At 49.9% G+C, this 17,161-nt stretch overlaps 6 protein-coding genes across 6 annotated transcripts; 3 read left to right on the top strand and 3 right to left on the bottom strand.

The window, feature by feature from the left end:
- Nucleotides 1-24: 24 nt before the first annotated feature.
- GEA2_1 (GDP/GTP exchange factor for ARF) lies at nt 25-5,550 on the bottom strand (the record flags this gene model as incomplete). The annotated part of the gene is made up of 19 exons (XM_036770984.1): nt 25-237; nt 299-690; nt 740-840; nt 892-1,134; nt 1,194-1,327; nt 1,377-1,494; nt 1,547-1,762; nt 1,816-2,114; nt 2,173-2,582; nt 2,631-2,745; nt 2,924-3,009; nt 3,067-3,184; nt 3,239-3,523; nt 3,574-3,594; nt 3,647-3,763; nt 3,825-4,456; nt 4,509-4,820; nt 4,870-5,229; nt 5,289-5,550. The coding sequence occupies 19 exons, from the start codon at nt 5,548-5,550 to the stop codon at nt 25-27; spliced, it is 4,434 nt and encodes a 1,477-aa protein (XP_036636829.1).
- A 355-nt stretch (nt 5,551-5,905) lies between these two features.
- PC9H_001333 (uncharacterized protein) lies at nt 5,906-7,143 on the bottom strand (the record flags this gene model as incomplete). Its single annotated transcript, XM_036770983.1, has 2 exons — nt 5,906-6,740; nt 6,800-7,143. 2 exons carry the CDS (start codon nt 7,141-7,143, stop codon nt 5,906-5,908), a joined length of 1,179 nt encoding a protein of 392 aa, XP_036636828.1.
- Nucleotides 7,144-7,610: 467 nt separating this feature from the next.
- MON1_1 (Vacuolar fusion protein mon1) lies at nt 7,611-8,184 on the top strand (the record flags this gene model as incomplete). Its single annotated transcript, XM_036770982.1, has 4 exons — nt 7,611-7,734; nt 7,786-7,933; nt 7,985-8,074; nt 8,127-8,184. The coding sequence occupies 4 exons, from the start codon at nt 7,611-7,613 to the stop codon at nt 8,182-8,184; spliced, it is 420 nt and encodes a 139-aa protein (XP_036636827.1).
- Nucleotides 8,185-8,735: 551 nt separating this feature from the next.
- On the top strand, nt 8,736-12,271 carry TRK1_1 (low affinity potassium transporter; the record flags this gene model as incomplete). Its single annotated transcript, XM_036770981.1, has 17 exons — nt 8,736-8,815; nt 8,865-9,038; nt 9,143-9,526; nt 9,736-10,087; nt 10,144-10,259; nt 10,320-10,458; nt 10,523-10,530; nt 10,593-10,607; nt 10,664-10,807; nt 10,870-11,031; nt 11,086-11,116; nt 11,234-11,387; nt 11,447-11,493; nt 11,544-11,595; nt 11,651-11,706; nt 11,776-11,971; nt 12,225-12,271. 17 exons carry the CDS (start codon nt 8,736-8,738, stop codon nt 12,269-12,271), a joined length of 2,157 nt encoding a protein of 718 aa, XP_036636826.1.
- Nucleotides 12,272-12,456: 185 nt separating this feature from the next.
- On the bottom strand, nt 12,457-12,918 carry ANKK1 (protein kinase kinase kinase; the record flags this gene model as incomplete). The annotated part of the gene is made up of 3 exons (XM_036770980.1): nt 12,457-12,669; nt 12,721-12,795; nt 12,847-12,918. 3 exons carry the CDS (start codon nt 12,916-12,918, stop codon nt 12,457-12,459), a joined length of 360 nt encoding a protein of 119 aa, XP_036636825.1.
- A 2,319-nt stretch (nt 12,919-15,237) lies between these two features.
- PC9H_001329 (uncharacterized protein) lies at nt 15,238-16,784 on the top strand (the record flags this gene model as incomplete). The annotated part of the gene is made up of 6 exons (XM_036770979.1): nt 15,238-15,381; nt 15,437-15,537; nt 15,593-15,821; nt 15,873-16,317; nt 16,371-16,608; nt 16,670-16,784. The coding sequence occupies 6 exons, from the start codon at nt 15,238-15,240 to the stop codon at nt 16,782-16,784; spliced, it is 1,272 nt and encodes a 423-aa protein (XP_036636824.1).
- Nucleotides 16,785-17,161: the final 377 nt, after the last annotated feature.

Below are 17,161 nucleotides of genomic sequence, written 5' to 3'. Positions count from 1 at the left end.
ATCATGCGTGAGCACACTGTCAACCTACGTGGGTTGTGCGGATGCCGACGTTCGGGGAGGTGGGATAACGTCTGATAGGAAACCTGGCAAGAAGCGTTCCATGCGCTCGTGTGTCGACGTCCATACCGTACGTTGGCGTTCCGTCCGTTGATCCTCTTCTGACGGAGGAGGCACAAGGAGACCGGCAGCGTTCATGACCAACAGCACATTCTTCAGCGATTCCGGTACAGCTTCATACTACACAGAAAACATCAGCTGTGTATCATATGAATGTGCTTTTTGTCTGTGTTGCACTTACTAATGGTTCAGACTTGTCTACATTCATCAAACGGTCCAACAAATCCAGGACTTGAATCCAGACTATGCGTATGTCCGCGTCCGCCTGGCTCTCCCGGACTTCAAAGTGCATGAAGGCTTTGCAGAGGAAGGTGGCGGCTCTCAAGCGGCTTTCTGGCATCCCTTGTGGGTCACGCTCGTTTACTTGCGGCTTCACTAGGTCGTCCAACAATGGAAATAGCACGCGATTAAATATCTCCTCGACTTGAATGGGATTAATATTCTCGAACACCATATAGGGTCCAAGGAGTAGCCGTTGTAGCTGGCTGAGCGCGCTGTAGCGAACTTCTCTTGCGGCATTGGTCGACTGTCTTCCCAGAGAGTTCATGAGGGGGAAGCAGTACTGGTACCATACTAGAACACGCTGAGCCGCAATTTTCGGTATATGTGACTTGCGACAAACCTTGGCCTTGCGGTATGTTTGAATCCAAGAACACAGACATGAATTTCTTCAGTTCGGATATTAAATCGACCGCTTTTCGCCCTCGTTCGATTATAGGTGACCTAGGATGAGGGAAGCTCTGTCGCAACCATCACAGTGGTGGGTAAACTCACTGTGCTGACGTCAATTGCTGCTTCTGACGACCCTTCGTCTGTTGACTTTCGATGGCCTTCCCAGCAGCTGTAGCGAAGTCGTCTAGAATCATGACGAGCCCGGCGAAACTATCTGGAGTGACAACTTGGTTTGGTCCGTCGCTTGCTAGACTAACGATGAACTCGAAGGAGAGCCGAGATGCTTCAGGGTTTGGCATGATGGATCGAAGGAGAGCGAAGACGATATTCCATTCCGTCTGGGACCTAAAAACGAAAGTTTTCTTTTACATCTAGTGTTGCCATAGGACACGGTTTGTACGCACCTGGCTACTTCCGGATACTTTTGCATTAAGAGAACCACTCCCGAGACCACTTGTTCTGCGACAGCAGCGGCAACATTGGCGGGTAACCCAGCAAGGAGATCGAACGATACATAAACTTGATCTCGAAGCGAGGCCTATAACCGTCAGAAGCAATCGGCGTCGCATGACAAAAACAGAACTAACCTTGGTTGCAAGAATGAGGCACAATCTAAGGAAAGCAACTATCGCTCTCTCGACAAGCAGAACACTATAATGATTCGCTGAAGACACCACTGCAGATAAATGCTCAAAGACAATTGGCCTAGGATAGGAGGGAGATAAGCATTGCGCAGCGTGAAGGAGTCATGACATACCAAAGTTCATCGATCAGACTGCTATTTTGGCATGCAATGCTAGCCATGGTTTCGAGCAGAAATACCGAAGCCGGATCATAGGGTAGAGCGAATGCCTCGCCGTCGATTTCTATAGTGCCATCGTCAGACTCTTGTTTAAATCTAGCGACAGTTCTTTCATGGGCGAGCGCCTCCAATGCCCGAGTAGCAGCAACGAGAGCGTCGGAATCCAGTTGCCTGGGGTATGCAAGCTTAGGAGCAGCAACCTATATAGAGGAGGAGGGACATACATGATCTGGCTGTAGAGCTCGTCGAGCCTACATGATGTAATGCAGTCAATCGTACAAAGCGTGTTCTCGACGTCAGATTCTGTAGCATCAGGGACGAGATAATCGGAGCTGGAGCCGTATGGCGTCATGAGATATGAGGATAGCGCAGACAAGAGACCGGTGTCGTTCCGGTGTTGCTGACGAGCTGGTTGACTACCGCGCAAGGGAATCATAGAAACGCCACCCAGGAAGTCCTCCATTTGAAGCATACGTGTCGGTAGCAGAGAGTGCAAGAATAGGTTCTGGAACATCTCGAATATCTTTGTTGCAGACGAAGTCAGGTCTTCCTAAGGATTTTCTTTGAAACTGTGTTCTCACCTGGGTCCACCCTTCACGAAGAGCGTTGCCATTTCCATTGACTATATTGAATAGGACGACTGCTGCCAATTGTCCTTTGAAATTGGTACCGAATTTCACCGAAAGGGTGGAAACAGTTATCGCCTGCCCTTCGACTTCTACCACGGGATAATTTGGGACTTGGGCGGGAAGCGACTCTGAAAGGAGGCCGGTCGCCTGGGAGAGGGATACAACGACGAAATCGAATACGTCGGGTAAATTGAATCGGCTGGCGAGTGTAGCGCATTGTCGGAAGCCAGCTACGGCGCGTTGGATGATGTAGTCATCGTCAAAGCTAATGAAGGCGTATGCTATCGCTGAAACAACCGGTTTCCAGACCAATTTGAACATGTTGACATCGAATAAAGAGCTATTGCACATCAGCAATTCACCTGCTGATGTGCTCAGTGAGTGGACGGATCCAAGATTGGGCATCATACCAGAATTCCGTGAACGCGCAAGAAGCTCTTTCCAGGCGTATTCGAAGCCAAGTTGGCCCGTATGCTCTTCTGGCATAACAATCTCCCGTTTGCGGATGGAATCGTAGATGTTTTGCTAGGACATCTCAGTAAACATATCCAGCAGTGCGAGAATGGGACCCACTAAGTATTCTGGGTCGAAATCGCCACCATTATTCACACCTCTAAGGTTCCGTGTATATGCCTCTATCGACATTTTTTTTCTGGTCCTCATTTTTCAGTATGGGTGATCCAGAAACTGGATTGATACTTACTTGGACCTGTGGATTATGTTGATCGGTATTCAACAGGATCACAGAGTACGCCAGCACGTAAACTGCATCCTCGCTTTGGATGCCCTCTACAAAGTAGCGACATCGGTGAGTAGAATCAGTGAAAAGGTCAGTTTTCACTTTACCTGGCTTCGTCGCAAAGTATATGGATGCGAAGGTCTCTGTGATCCTTGAAATTTGCTGGGCTTCGCCTGGCAAGCGAAATGCTTCAAGCATTTCTCGCATGGCATCGGCGATATGTTTCTACTTAGGATGATCAGTTTTGCCCTGGGTAGAGGTGCAATCAGAAATCCGTACCCCTTTGAAGTCAAAGAGACTAAGGAACGCATGCAGGAGGTCAATATTATCTGGCTTTGAAATGAAATCTCCCAAAAGGCGCTTGTCTAAACGGCTGCATCCTTTGAGGAATTTGGCCAAGCTCTGCGCCTTAGTTGTATCCGCCGATAGGTCCGCATATATAAGCTTATTCTCTTCGAGAAAGTTCAAGCCTGTTTTGGGTTTGGTATTGAACCGCGAGGCCCCGGTTAGGACAAGTTGTTTCCGAGATTTGGCTTCCATAAGGGCAGCTGGCTCGGGGTATTCCTGACGCTGAATGTTAGTTGTGTCGGAAGCACCTACACGCGACTACGTACTGATGGCCAAGGAGTGTGTGGCTATTTTTGCTTTCAGTTTGCGCTCAGTATGAAATAGATGAAACGGACGAACACCATCGGCGCGCGTGGCCATGTCATTGACAAACGTGAGGAGCATGTCCAAGCATAGATATTGCGCATTTTTCTGGTGAACATCTATGGCGCCAGCATACTGAGACGAGTACACGGACTGGTTGAAGGGGTGAGTAGTCAGGGGTTATGGCTATCCTGGACGTAAAAGTCGCACCAACTTTCGTCAGGAAATCAATCAGTCTTTCGAACATGTTTTCGCAATTGATGTCGCAATCATAGTTAGAGTACAAGTCGACCATGAAACTAGACTTCCTAGATAGCTGGCTTAGAGTCTCGAGGATTTGGTCGCGAGTTTCTCCGCGGGCAGGGGCGACTAGGACTCGCGTCGGCGTTGCAGTGCCTTCGCCTGCTTCAGACTCTGGAGGGGCACCAAGTATTGGCGTAGATGGGTACGGGGAGGTAGGCACTCCAGACATTCTCGCCATGCTGGCTTGAGCCTTGTTTGCAGGTGGTGCTGGGGCCAACCTGTCCATGGTAAATGCCAAAAACAACTCCAGCTGAAGCTTCAATCTTGGACGCATAGTATCGAAGACAGTGGCGTTGGTGCGAAGAGCAGCCTGGAGGACGTATGGGTTGTCCGAACGAGCCAGTTGGAACAAGAACTTGCAACCGTGATCGACGATGAGGGCCTCCAAAGATGGAAAGCGGATGATACAACTACCTGATTCTTCAAACGCGATGTTCAGGGCGCCGAGGGCGACGAGACGCGTAGAATCTGTGTGTTGCTGGTCGGTTGGGTCCAATACGTTGATCAGAACTCGAAGGAGCTCCAGAATCGAAGGCAGGCCATCTAGTTGACAGACGTAAACGGCAAGTTTCAGTAACAAGAAAGGGTCTCGAACATTCAGATCTAGATGGTGATGCAGCAGAGCGTGGTGGTTGAAGTTCGGGTTGCGGCGTCTCGATTGTTTCTGCCGCGGCTGTATGAGTGTTGGCAGCTGGCTCGGCTGTGCCTTCTTGGGGCACATCTACGGGCACCGGGCTTTTCGGGACGTCCTTACTGGATACATTCATACGGATGTCAGCTTCTCTGGCGTCTTCTTCGACTTCGCGTAGTTTGGCTTCTTCGGCGACTGGATTTAGGCTGGCCAGGCGCAAGAACACTGCCCTAATCAGGCCGTGCAAGATGTTCTCAGCAAATCGCCGTAGAGTTTCTATGAGAAGATTAGTTGAGAGCATAATCTGGTCGAAGATTTGTCGTACCACTGAGTCGCATTTGACAGCAAGTTGTTAGCACGGTCTCCAGCATTTCGCAGACTTCGACATCGCCTAGAAATTGACCGACCGGACCACATAGGCAGTCGTGGATGACAGTCATTATTCGGAGGATAACTATTTCATCGCTAGACGAGTCACTTGCTTCGAACTTGCAATGTGAGGCCACACTACTCAGTGCCCCAAGTGCAGTGTCCAGCATCATGGCATTGGTCGAAATGAGTCCACATACGAAGAAATGGTGCAAGGATGATAATGCAGAGGAAGTTATGGGTCCAGTCGAGAGTGGTGAACGTATTATGGCAAGGAATGGTGCAAGAAGGGTAGGGAGTGGCAGGGTATCGATACCTAGTAGCATGAGCCATGCGCATAAGCGTTGACCGCGACGCGCCCGTGACCAGACGTACTTTCGGCCTCGCTGATAATCCGCTTCAAGTCCTGGAATCCAGCCATAAGGTCTGATTCCCTGTCAATCCTCAGCAGCGTAGGGGTTGAAGGGCTTGATATCCGAAGTCCTAAGTTGGTTCCTACTGCCGGGTCTCTGCTGGGGCTCATGAAATGCGTCGTGGTCGCCCAACGTGAGTTCCTGCGCATCGCAGACGTAACCAAAAGTATTTCGGAGTGCAGGACATGTTTCGTGGATACGCCCCTTGGAATTTGGTCGCTCATGGCCGTTGTCAATGAAGGCGCGACTTGGATTGCGGAATATCAATCACTGGCATAATTGACACGCATTTGTTAGCATCGGGAGTGAGCGCCAAATAGACGCGTCGCGTCGCAGAATAAGATTGCACTTGTTACAATATGATACGACACAGAGTAAGAGAAGAAATCGTGGCACAACAATGAAGAAGGGAACACTAAATGAACTAGCGATACAAAGTAGTGATGGTAAACTGACAGTCCGATTAAGGGGGATACAAACAAATAAAAGGTGATGTTCGTAGATGGGGGAATGCGGATCATATATCAGTGAAAATAATAGAAAATCATAGTAGGTCATGATTATTCCGGTGCTGCGGGCCTAGTTCCACGGCGAAACGCTGCCCAAACAGGATACGTTCGGGTTGTCCAGGTGTCTCTTCAAAGCGTCTCTCCTGCTGAACGTCTTCAAGCATCCACCGAACCTCTCTTCACCGGCGAATTGGTAGCCCTCTCCACAGAACCCAGGTACACTGGAAGACAGGATGCCCTTGCACCACCATCCCTTGGAATGATCGCCGTCACTAGGGCGAACGTGCGACTGCAGATGACGCTTGAAATCCGGCATCCGTTTATTGCGCTGAACCCATCCGCATTCGGGGCATTTGAAAGATAACGCGAGGGCATCAATAGGTTCGGAGAGGGAGGGAACTTGCACGTTGCGTGATGTTGGGGAGGTACGGGCGCGTTTCGTGGGTCTCGCATGAGGGGCGATCTGAGCAGGAGTGCGAGGAATGGTGGTCGAACGGCTCTGGGCAGCTCCAGCGAAGGTCCATGCGTCAAGTTGTGGAGAATCTCTCCGCAACCTCTTCTTGGAATTCAACTGGGGAGAAGGGATGTACTCGTCATCCGACGCGTTGCCGTCACTCTCTCCTTCGTCGGAGTCTTCGGCCAAGATGAATGAAGTACGATTACACCAAGTTTTGGTGGCATGCGTGTTGCGAGATCGTTCCCCCAGCGAATAGTTATGAGCAGGCAGAGGGGTAGAAGGAGGTAGGCTAGGGGAAAGACTGCGAGAGTCAAACCCTTGAAACGGGGGTAGAAGTGGAGTCGCAGGGTGCGGGTGCGGGGTTTGTGGGAGATGGTTGGCTGTCTCCGCCATAGGGCTGAGTGCATCTTGTAGGTAGACTGGCTGGCTGAACATAGGTTGTGGAATGCTTGGTGATATTGATTTCAGTATGTTATACGCGGCGAATCAAGGTTAGATCTAGCTCACGTTGGAATCATGTACGCCTTTCCATCAATAACGCTATACTTGTCGTTATCAATATAGTAAGGCTCATAGTTTGAGTGATCGCTCTCAAAGCCTGCATCCGAATCATCGTCCTCGTCGTCGCCGGTATTGTTCCTCAGAAGGCAAGGGGAGGTGCTCGTAGACGAAGTCCCCGATGAGATAGTAGACGCAGGGCTTAGTGTCCTCTGGACTGGGTTGGTGCTGGCCTTCTCGTCATCAAAGATGTTGGTTGTCGAGCTGTCCAACCAGCCGAAGGACCCGTCGTCCTGACTTCGGAGACTAAGCTCGTTAGCCAGGATAGATTCGCGTCGGACTGCCCAGGACATGATATGAAGAATATTCCGGTCGATGAGGGATATAATTGTGATCCTGTAGCCATGATTGCATAGTCGTTTTATAGATGGACTGCTATAACAAAGCGTCGGCGAGATTCACTAGGTGACGTTGAGCATTCAACTCCGAAAAGGGCCCACCCCCCGTTGATATCACCTCAAGGCAGACTCATGTTGGGACAAGGGCGCCTCAGCCAAATCGGGACAGTCAAGGAGAGTCGTCGCTGAGTTTGAGTAGCCCGGTGAAAGCGTGCAGAAAAGAGACCACCAGTGGACCGTATTGATTGTACATTCAGCGTGTCTGCCTGTGATAAAGCCAGTGTAGCGTACAATCCATGTTGGTACTGCGATATTGATGGTTTGAGTTCAAGTCGTTCCGGACCGCCAAGTCAAAGGCCAATAGTATACAGAACGATTTCTTGGTGAAGATCACGTGTTCGTTCCTCTACTTTTCCACCAAAATGTCACTGCACACTCTATGGTCTCGCTGGGCTACGAATTTCAGCACGTTCGGCCGCAATCTAGGTTCTGTGAGGACCTTCGTCAACCATGCTGCCGAGCGGCGTGTCCCCCCGACAAGAGGTGGTACTGGAACCCATTTACTTCCACGCACGTCGGCTCACTTCATTGCTACAGAATCTCTGGGAATCAAGACTCCAGAAGACTTTCTGAAGGCTATTGGCCGCTCCGCAGAGACGAAGCTGACTGTCGAGAGATGGGAAGACCTCTGGCGTTTGTCTGGCCAAGACATGAAGAAAGCGAAACTGGACGTTCGGGACAGAAGGTATCGTGACACCAAGCTCAGCCATATGGGGTCTATCTGAAGCTCCTTCAGGTATATTCTCTGGTGCATGGAGAAATACAGGCTTGGCCTACCTATATCGCGGTTTGCTCACGAAGCAAAGCCGAAAAAGACTATACGTGGGTGAGTAGCGCCGTCCGCGCCCCCTTGTTCCCCCGTTGACTTGCGTCCATAGTTGGGGGCCTGCCGTTCAGAATGGAAAGCGCATACGTTCCAGGCGGATTAAACCATAGATTATTTCTTTTGCGCGTCGCACCCGTGAAGCAATAATCCTCCTGATAAGCAATTGTGGTTAATTTTGCTCACCCAGAATATTCTATCATGCACCAGGATAGTCTCACCGCGAGTACTCTCTGGCCTTGACGCCAGTCTGTCTATCCACCTCGTATCACCTATCCATTGTGTTTTGTCTTTCTCGCCGATGTAATAATGTTAGCCTTGGGGTTAGGGTTAAACGTTAGACCCTATCGGTCCGGAGATGCTCATCCGCTCATACCTACTCCTTTCAACACACTACCCTGGAGCTCGCTCACGGCCGCTCGCGGACCCATTATTTGTGATTCCGTGTCATGGTTTGGTCGTGATCGACCCTTGGGTCGATAACTCCGGGATGAAACACTTCAAATATGCATTGGAAACATCTGGGCTTGTTAGCGGTTGCTGGCGGTGCGGATGGCTGGAAACACTTCACTTGTAGTATCAGATATAGCCCCAGCCTTCTTTTTCACCATTCACTCACCTTTTGGGCTGCCACCCCGTTATTCGATACTCTGTCCTAGACATTATGGGCGCACCAAGTCTTGTAGGAGCATGGGACTACGTGCAAAGGAATCTGAACTTCTTCAGGATTCATCTCATCATCTTGTGAGTCCCCCACTGCGCTAGTAAGGTCATAACGTCTCAATAAACCTAGTACAATCACCCCCCTTCTATCCTCGTTAATCCTGTACCTCTCGAACGGAGAGAACAGGATATCGTACATTGACGCACTCTTCAACTGCGTCAGTGCGATGAGTGTCTGTGGTTTGGCAACCATAGATCTCAGCTCGTTGACACCATGGCAGCAGGTGATCCTGTTTCTGCAAATGTGCGTAGGAAGCCCTGTGGTAGCGTCCTGGGTCATGGTGTATATTCGTAGGCAAGTCACACGCAAACACCACATCCTCTTATTCAATTGAACTGGTAACATAGACGATACTTCGTCAAGAAGTTCCAGCACATCATAAAAGCCGCTTCCGTTAATAGCCAGATACGACGCGCCAACCTACCTCGCCAACGGACACATTCATATATTCCATGGCCACTCTCGCTGTTTCGGGATAGAAAGAACAAACCCATCGTGGTCGCTCCTCCAGATCCCATGGTAAAGCTTGACGCACCACCCAAACGACCGGGCATCCTGACCAAAAGCCAACAAATCGCTCAAGCCCACTCAGCAAGGCCCTCAAGCCTCCGAAGTCGAAGACTCTCAGATCCAGGCGTCTTTCCATCTATTCACGGTATACACCTCTGCTCCGCAACTGTGGAGCATTACGCTGAGTCGATGATAGACACCTTACAACGTGCCGAAACGCAGTTTACGAATGGGATGTCCCGTGTCACCTTCTTACCCTCTCAAATAACACCGGCGCAAAATAGTACTTGGTCGCGGCCTCGTCGTGAGTATTGTTTCTATACTTCCCGCTAGGTCCAATTTATGCAATTGTGGTGCCTATAGGGCCAACATCTATGCAAACTCGCTCATCATTACAACCATCTTACCTGACTTCACGATCCCTGCAAAGCGCGAAGGACACTCACTTCGGAGGATTTCCATCCCCTTTTGTTCTCCTTCAGCGACTCATCACTTACCTCCGTCAGAGATACGCCTCGCCACGAAGCCTGCCAACCCTCTCATCCTCCGCCATTAATTCCAATAACCTCAAATTCGATGACTTCATGCCGCCGCTTCCTCCGATAGATGATAAAGGCGCGTTCAAGCTGGGCGATCCCCCATCAGCTCCAGTTTCATACGTCTCATTTCCACCTATCATCGGGAGAAACTCCATGTTCCACTTGTTGACGGAGGAGCAGCTTGAAGAATTGGGAGGGGTTGAGTATCGCGCTCTGACTGCATTGTTGTGGATAATCGCCTTTGTATGAGCTTTTTGCGAGAGGCTGAATTGTGATTCAACTAACGATGGGGTTTGCAGTATCATATCGGTGTGCAACTGGTTGCGTTCATCATGATGGCGCCGTACATGTCTATTGGCCAATTTAGCAGCTCTTTCGTGCCTCCGCAGCTCCACAAGCGGGTCTCACCCACTTGGTTCGTCAATTTCATATATATTCACTCGTACTTCGGTAATCCATGTCTTTGTGCATCTAGGTTTAGCTTGTTCCTTTCAGCGTCGGCCTATACGAACACGGGATTCTCCCTTGTAGATCAATCCATGGTCCCATTCCAACGGGCATATCTAACCGTCATCGTCGTGATATTCCTTATCCTTGCTGGCAACACTGCTTTCGTACGTGATTCTCTTTCTGTAGACGTCGCCTAATATTTATTTCGCCGTTCGATCCCATCTTCAGCCCATTTTGTAAGTGATATCTCTGGCCACTCATCCGCCAATACCGAACCATCTTGTTTGCTATTATTTAGCCTCAGATTCTCTATGTGCGTCACAGCGTCGGCCCCATATTGTGGATTGCTTTCTCACCCTGTTTAACCAGATGGTGTCTCAGTCAGACTGTCCCAGCTGGCTCGCAGACTCACGAAACCATGCGCTTCCTCCTCGACCATCCTCGTAGATGCTACATCTACCTCTTTCCTTCTCATCAAACGTGGTTTCTCCTCACAATCGTGGTATCCCTCACGTACGATTCAATTCCCCCTTTCCTTCTCTAGCTCTGCCTCTAACCCAGGACGATTAATGCAGAATAACGGACTGGGTCTTCTTCCTTGTTCTTGATATTGGGAACGGCGCTATTTCGAGCATCCCGGTGGGCACTCGGATTCTTGTCGGCGCTTTGCAAGCTGTTTCTGTACGTGCGGCCGGGTTCGCAGCAGTGTCATTGTTGGCGCTTGCCCCTGCCGTGAAGTGAGTAGCTGTAGGCTGCGTGTTGTCGGCAACAATCTAACCAGAATTCTTCAGAGTTCTGTATCTCATCATGATGTATGTCAGCGTCTGTGAGTATCTACTTTTCGCATCTGCACTATCCACTGAGCCTTGAATCTAGACCCCATCGCTATGAGGTATGTTATACGACGCGATAGTCTGTGGATATATATTTAATACTTAGTTAAGTATCCGCGCCACAAACGTCTATGAAGAACAATCTCTCGGTATCTTCGAAGGGGAAGAAGATGGGGAATTCCATTTTCAGCCTGTTGGATCGAGGGCAACTGTCTGGAGTCAATACTTATCCCTCCATGCGCGAAGACTGCTCGCCTTCGGTAAGTCACTGACTCTGCGTAATGCCTAGCACAACTGACGGATGTGAAACTCTTGCCAGATATGTGGTGGTTGGCCTTCGCGTTGTTCCTGCTTTGCATCATTGAGGTTTGCCTGCCGCTTCATTTTGAATAAACGTCGTGACTGATGCATAAAAGCGTGCAAATCTGAACGACGAGAACGCACCTTGGTTCAATACGTTCACGTTGAGTGAGTGTAAACATCGTACCCATGTTGTTCTTTCCCCCTAATGGTTGTTACTCAGTGTTTGATCTGGTGTCTGCATATGGTTCGGTCGGTATGAGTTTAGGGATCCCAACAGTTAGTTACTCGTCTCATTCGGTGGAAACCCTTCCATTGTATATCCTCTCCTAACTCCCGTCATTACAGGAAAATTACTCCTTATCGGGTGCTCTTCGGCCGTTGTCAAAATTGATCGTCTGCATTGTCATGCTTCGGGGTCGTCACCGCTCTCTGCCTGTTGCAATCGACAGAGCCATCATGCTCCCAGCGGAGTTTGAGCGACATCACGTTGATGAGAAGGGTGGGATGAGTGGGTTTTCCCCGCGTTCGCCCTTGGTGGCAAGTCCATACACCATAGGTGGCTATTCCATCGGAGGGCGTCCTCTTCCAACTGGTCGCGGGAGGAGTGGTCATATTTCGTCGTAGATAAGTGGATATCTAAGTTCAAAGGTATATAATATACAGTAGAAAAGCTAGTAGATACACATGGAACACCTAGAATGTACAATAGACATGTAGCTGTAGTAATAAGTTATGTACGGAGATCAGAATCGCCCTATGTCATACATTCATAGCTCGCAACCAAATGCCTACAGTTGTCATACTTGGCCGGGAGGCCGGGTCGTGGGCCCAACAGCGCTGAAGGACCGCCCACATTCCATCAGTCAATTGGGGAGCGTTGTCTGCGGTGGGTCGGAGTGGGCGCTTCCCCTGTGTAGCCTTCAGCAGAACAGCCAGCTTTGATTTGATATGCGAGAATGGCCGATCTCCTGTGTACATCTAATTGAGTATTGAAGTCAGTACGATGCGTATCCAGGGGACAATGTATCAACTAACCTCGACTGCGGTCATACTGAAGCTATAAACGTCGCCCTCTGGGCTGGCAAGGGGCAACTCGTCCGCCCCCGTTGTGAGGATCTCAGGGGCTAACCACCTTGAGTATACAGCATTTTCGATCGTCCAGAATGGAGGCAATGGCAGCATGTTTATGCATGGATCCGTAATGCATGCCTTCCCCTCGTTTGAGATGAGGATGTTCGACTGGTGAATTGTGAGAAAGGGACACGATGCAAAGGGTCAAGTGGTGCTTACTGCTCTTAGAGTGCCGTGGGCAATTGGTGGATCTAATCCGTGCATGTACTGAAGACCAGATGTAACGTCTTGTAGCTGTATGTATATGAGACGTGATGATTCAATACTGCAAGCACTCCAACCTACCAAGCTTAGAATGCTGGTCGCGGGATTTTCAGCGATGAAGTCTAATGCATTTCCGTGTACAAAGAACGGCATTATGACGACTGGAAGTGTGTCGTCTACGAACGACGACTCTTGGAAAGATGTGATGAATGGATGGTGGCACAAACGCCTCCATTGAAACAAGCGGTTTCGTAACTTCTAACGAATGCAAACCCTCAATCTACCACTATTACGGAGACAAGATAACATCAATACCTTGACGAACACCTGACGATCGGCGTCGGAAGCGCTATTCTTGAAAATCCGCCATGTTTTAACAATGACAAGGCAAGGAGCACCCTTCTTAGAGGAGCTGCGGAACATGCAACGGGATACATCGGTCCATGGGCTACATGCGTATGGAATGGCGTCAACGTATTGTAGGCGAAGAGTGTGAGAATGGTTGTTGTTGGTCAAATCCAGTTGGCCCATAGTGCGATTGAGGAGTCAACGCGCTGGCACCAGAGGATCATTTATATATGTTAAGGCTGTAACATAAAGCCGTCGCGCCTCGCTTGAGTCATTTGAACCTGCCTTATGGTCGGATGTCTGAGGCGTTTACAGCTTGCGAAGCACGGATCCCGACGCAGACGTATGAGAGGGGCGGTGCATGGGCGCTGAGAACACAGCGCCCGCGACTAGCGCTCGTTCTGGTTGGTCTCCTGCCTGTAATGTGCTGTATGCGTAACGGAGCATATACTTCACGGATGATTCATTTCCAAGGCAGTGACACTCTTGTATGATATGCCGAGTAAATGTCATCCAGACACAGCGGTGGGTGAGATTTGTGCTGGAAACCTCGAAATAGGCAGGGTTTCATTCATGGGTAGGATTTGGTAACTGCGACCGCCCACAAGGAGATCAGTCTCATCTGCGCATCCCATGCTGCTTGATATATGCCTCGCACTGGTAAAATTTACCAAATCAGGATACGGCCTACTTACTTCCTGGAACTCGATCAGAGCTCACCTGGTCACCCAAGCCAAGTTTAAGACTGCCAGGCTGTCGCCTTGCCTTATCTCACTCACATCCCTAGTTTCCACCCCACAAAAAAAAAGACCGTTGCATGGTGTTTCAACCCTCACTGTGAGGGTCACGGAGACGGAGAATGGAAGTTCAGCAACGCTTTGGATTGAACCTGTCCGGACTCCGAGGCCCATATCATGTCTGCATAAATGAGATAACAGGAACATTGCGCGATGCGACTAACTTGAATAACCTGAATTCCGACCAAGTGGGCCAAAGGCCCAAAACCCAAGCAAAACCACCAGTTCACTGAGGGGAGAAGAAGTTCAGAATGCCGATAGTCGATTGATGATTTGGAATTCTCGGACACAGTATCGGTACCTGCCTTTGCTGTCTATTGATTTCTGGCATGAGGTTTTTTGTGAGTCGGACGAAGGATGCGGTCTTGGAGCACGCAGGGCCGAGTTCGCAAGGTTGTCAGGTGACTGTCAGTGTGGCGCTGTGCCGCCCTCGCTCACCTTCTTGCCTCCACCCTCTGCCCATACCGATATTTCGAAGATACGTTCAACATGAATTAGTGATGCGATGACCGCTTCTCAGGCCTGGTTCCGAAGGTGTCTAGGACCAGCTTGCCACTTCATTCGCGGTCCGAGCGGTTCGGCTCTAGCGGCAGTCTTCCTGATCTGCGTATAGGATGTAATGGGGCTATCCCCCACTGAAGATGTCTAAAATATCGTAGCCGTACCCCATGAAAACGGACGAACGCCGGATACCGAAGCACCCCTCAGGTCCACATGTACCGTCGCTAATGTTGACTTCTTCCACTGCGTACTCCGTAGATGCTCAATGTTCACGTTTCCCCTTGCTGCGCAAGCCACCTTTTCGCATGAATAGGAATCTGAAGAAGGCCTCCTTGCGCTACGGAATGCTACGGGTGCCTTCTCTGGTCGGTCATGTTTTTTTATGAGTCGCCACGATAATAATACACTGCCAGCACCCGGGCTAAGCCTACCTCGTGACTCTGATGACTCGCTTGTTATTTCTTCGCCATTAGAGGATAATATGTCCTGATCTTAGCTCCGAAACGTTTGCAATTCTTTGAACGTTGCTACTTCAATGTGCGGAGGCTAGAACATTGCGTTCCACGGGTAGCGTCGCGCGTGTCCGTCGCTGCATCAACAACGCTCATTTCTGATGCTATGACCTCTTCCGTGCTCCTTATGGGTGCTTGACATTATTCTGTCTGAATGGCATGTATGGATTTTTCAACCAACGACATGGTTCTCGGTCTGGGTCTGTTCTGTATAAAAGGCACTCTCGTTCGACAGACTTCAGCATCAACAGCTTCACTTCTATATTTCTCCTTATTCACCAGTTCTACCCACTCAATACCATCGCACCGACAATATGTCTTTCACGTCCTCAGCTTCCGAAATCTACCTTACTCGCGTCGGCGAGGAATTGGTCTTGAATGAAGGTGTCAACCTCGCGACCAAGTTTCCTCCTGTGAAGCGTGTTTTGGTCGTTGGTGGCGGCGTCACCGGTCTCACTGTAGGTTTCATCTACAGTGACATCAACCATGGATATTCACAATTCTTGTTTCTAGACTACTTGGGCTCTGCTTGACGCTGGCTACGATGTGACAGTCGTCTCCGAGAAATGGGCGTCATTGAGCGACCGCATCACCTCCCAGATTGCTGGTGCACTGTAAGAGCATCTCACCCCTCCATCCATATCGACGTTGTAACGATGCTCTTCACAGCTGGGAGTGGCCTCCTGCTGTGTGTGGCAAACACACCAACTTGATCTCTCTGGACAACTCCAAGCGATGGTGTCTGACTTCCTACCGCGCGCTGGACAAGCTCATGAAGACCCTCCCTGTGGAAGAGCACGGTGTGCGCATGCGGGCAGCCAACTTCTTCTTCGAGCAATCGTTGAATGACATGCCCGGACAGCTGGAGAAAATGAACGAAATTGAGGCTGAGAAAGAGGTACTACCGTCTGCTGATAATTTCAACGCCATCTCACGCAAGATTGAATAGATCCAAGGCTTCTTGCACGACCCGACACTGGTCACCAAACATGCAGTCAACCAAAAGGCCGGAGTCGTTGACTCCTACCGCCACCTCGCACCTGTCATCGACACCGACCACTACATGACCTGGCTCCGCTACATCGTTTCGAAGAAAGGTGCTCGACTGGTAACCGCTAAGATCTCTGGCGATTTGCTTGCCCAAGAAGACAAGCTTCTCGCCAAGTACAACGCCACAGCGATCATCAACTGCACCGGACTTAACGCGTACGAGACCGCTGCTGACAAGACTGTCCTTCCTCTGCGTGGTGCATTGATCCGCGTCATCAACGATGGAAAGAAGTTCCCCAAGGTCACGGAAGCTCTATGTGTGTCTCATGATGACACCCACGGGGCCGACGCTGAGGACATTGTGTTCATTGTCCCTCGCAATGATCGGACTCTCATTCTGGGAGGTAAGTATAAATCAGATTTGGCTACTTGCTGCGAGCTTAGAAATGTTACACAGGCCTTGTCCAGCCGCACGTGCACACTCTCGATCTGACCATCAACAGCCCCGAGATTGTCCGGATGCGCGAGCGTTGCAACGCCTTCGTGCCGGGATTGGAGAAAGCTGAATTGGACCCGGACCCATTTGTCCAGGGACTCCGCCCATTCCGCGAGGCCAACGTCCGTGTCGAGAGGGAACAAAGGCTAAGGCCAGACGGGTCTATCAGCCACATCATCCACTCTTACGGACAAGGAGGGTGAGTTCCCCCGTGAATTCGAATTTAGACCGTATTGTATGATTGATTATCATATAAATAGGTCTGGATTCACACTTTCATTTGGCTGCGCGGCCGATGTGATGGGTCTCCTCGAAGAACTGGAGGCTGAAATCCCGTACTCGTCGAGGAACGTTGTTACACACGCCCATTTGTAACTCATTTACCCCTTCTTTATATATACCTATTCTTCCATAGATGTGATGGTTTCATTATTATATTCCATTCCTTTCTCTCAATGTATTTACATGCGAACCCCGCGGAACTTGCGCCCTAGCCTTGAACTGCAATACCCCTGACAATGTCGGAGATGTCGGAGCTTGCGAGCGTCGGTTAGCCTTGTTCATCTTCGTCACTTGTCAATGCACCAATCTGAATTAGAGTGCTTGTGAGTGATACGAATTCTCGCTTACAGCCATATATCCTAGAGAATAGTGTCAGTATATTGGCCTGTGCGAGTAGAAGCCCACAAACGCCGCCCTGCAGGCTTTGATCTACCCGATCAGGAGATAGTTTACTTCTCGGAATTTCATAT

Source organism: Pleurotus ostreatus (genome assembly GCF_014466165.1).
Source record: "Pleurotus ostreatus strain PC9 chromosome Unknown scaffold_1, whole genome shotgun sequence".
In the NCBI taxonomy this organism is placed as follows: Eukaryota; Fungi; Basidiomycota; class Agaricomycetes; order Agaricales; family Pleurotaceae; genus Pleurotus; species Pleurotus ostreatus.
Note: the sequence above shows the minus strand (reverse complement) of the source record. Positions and strands in the feature narration are given on the sequence as shown.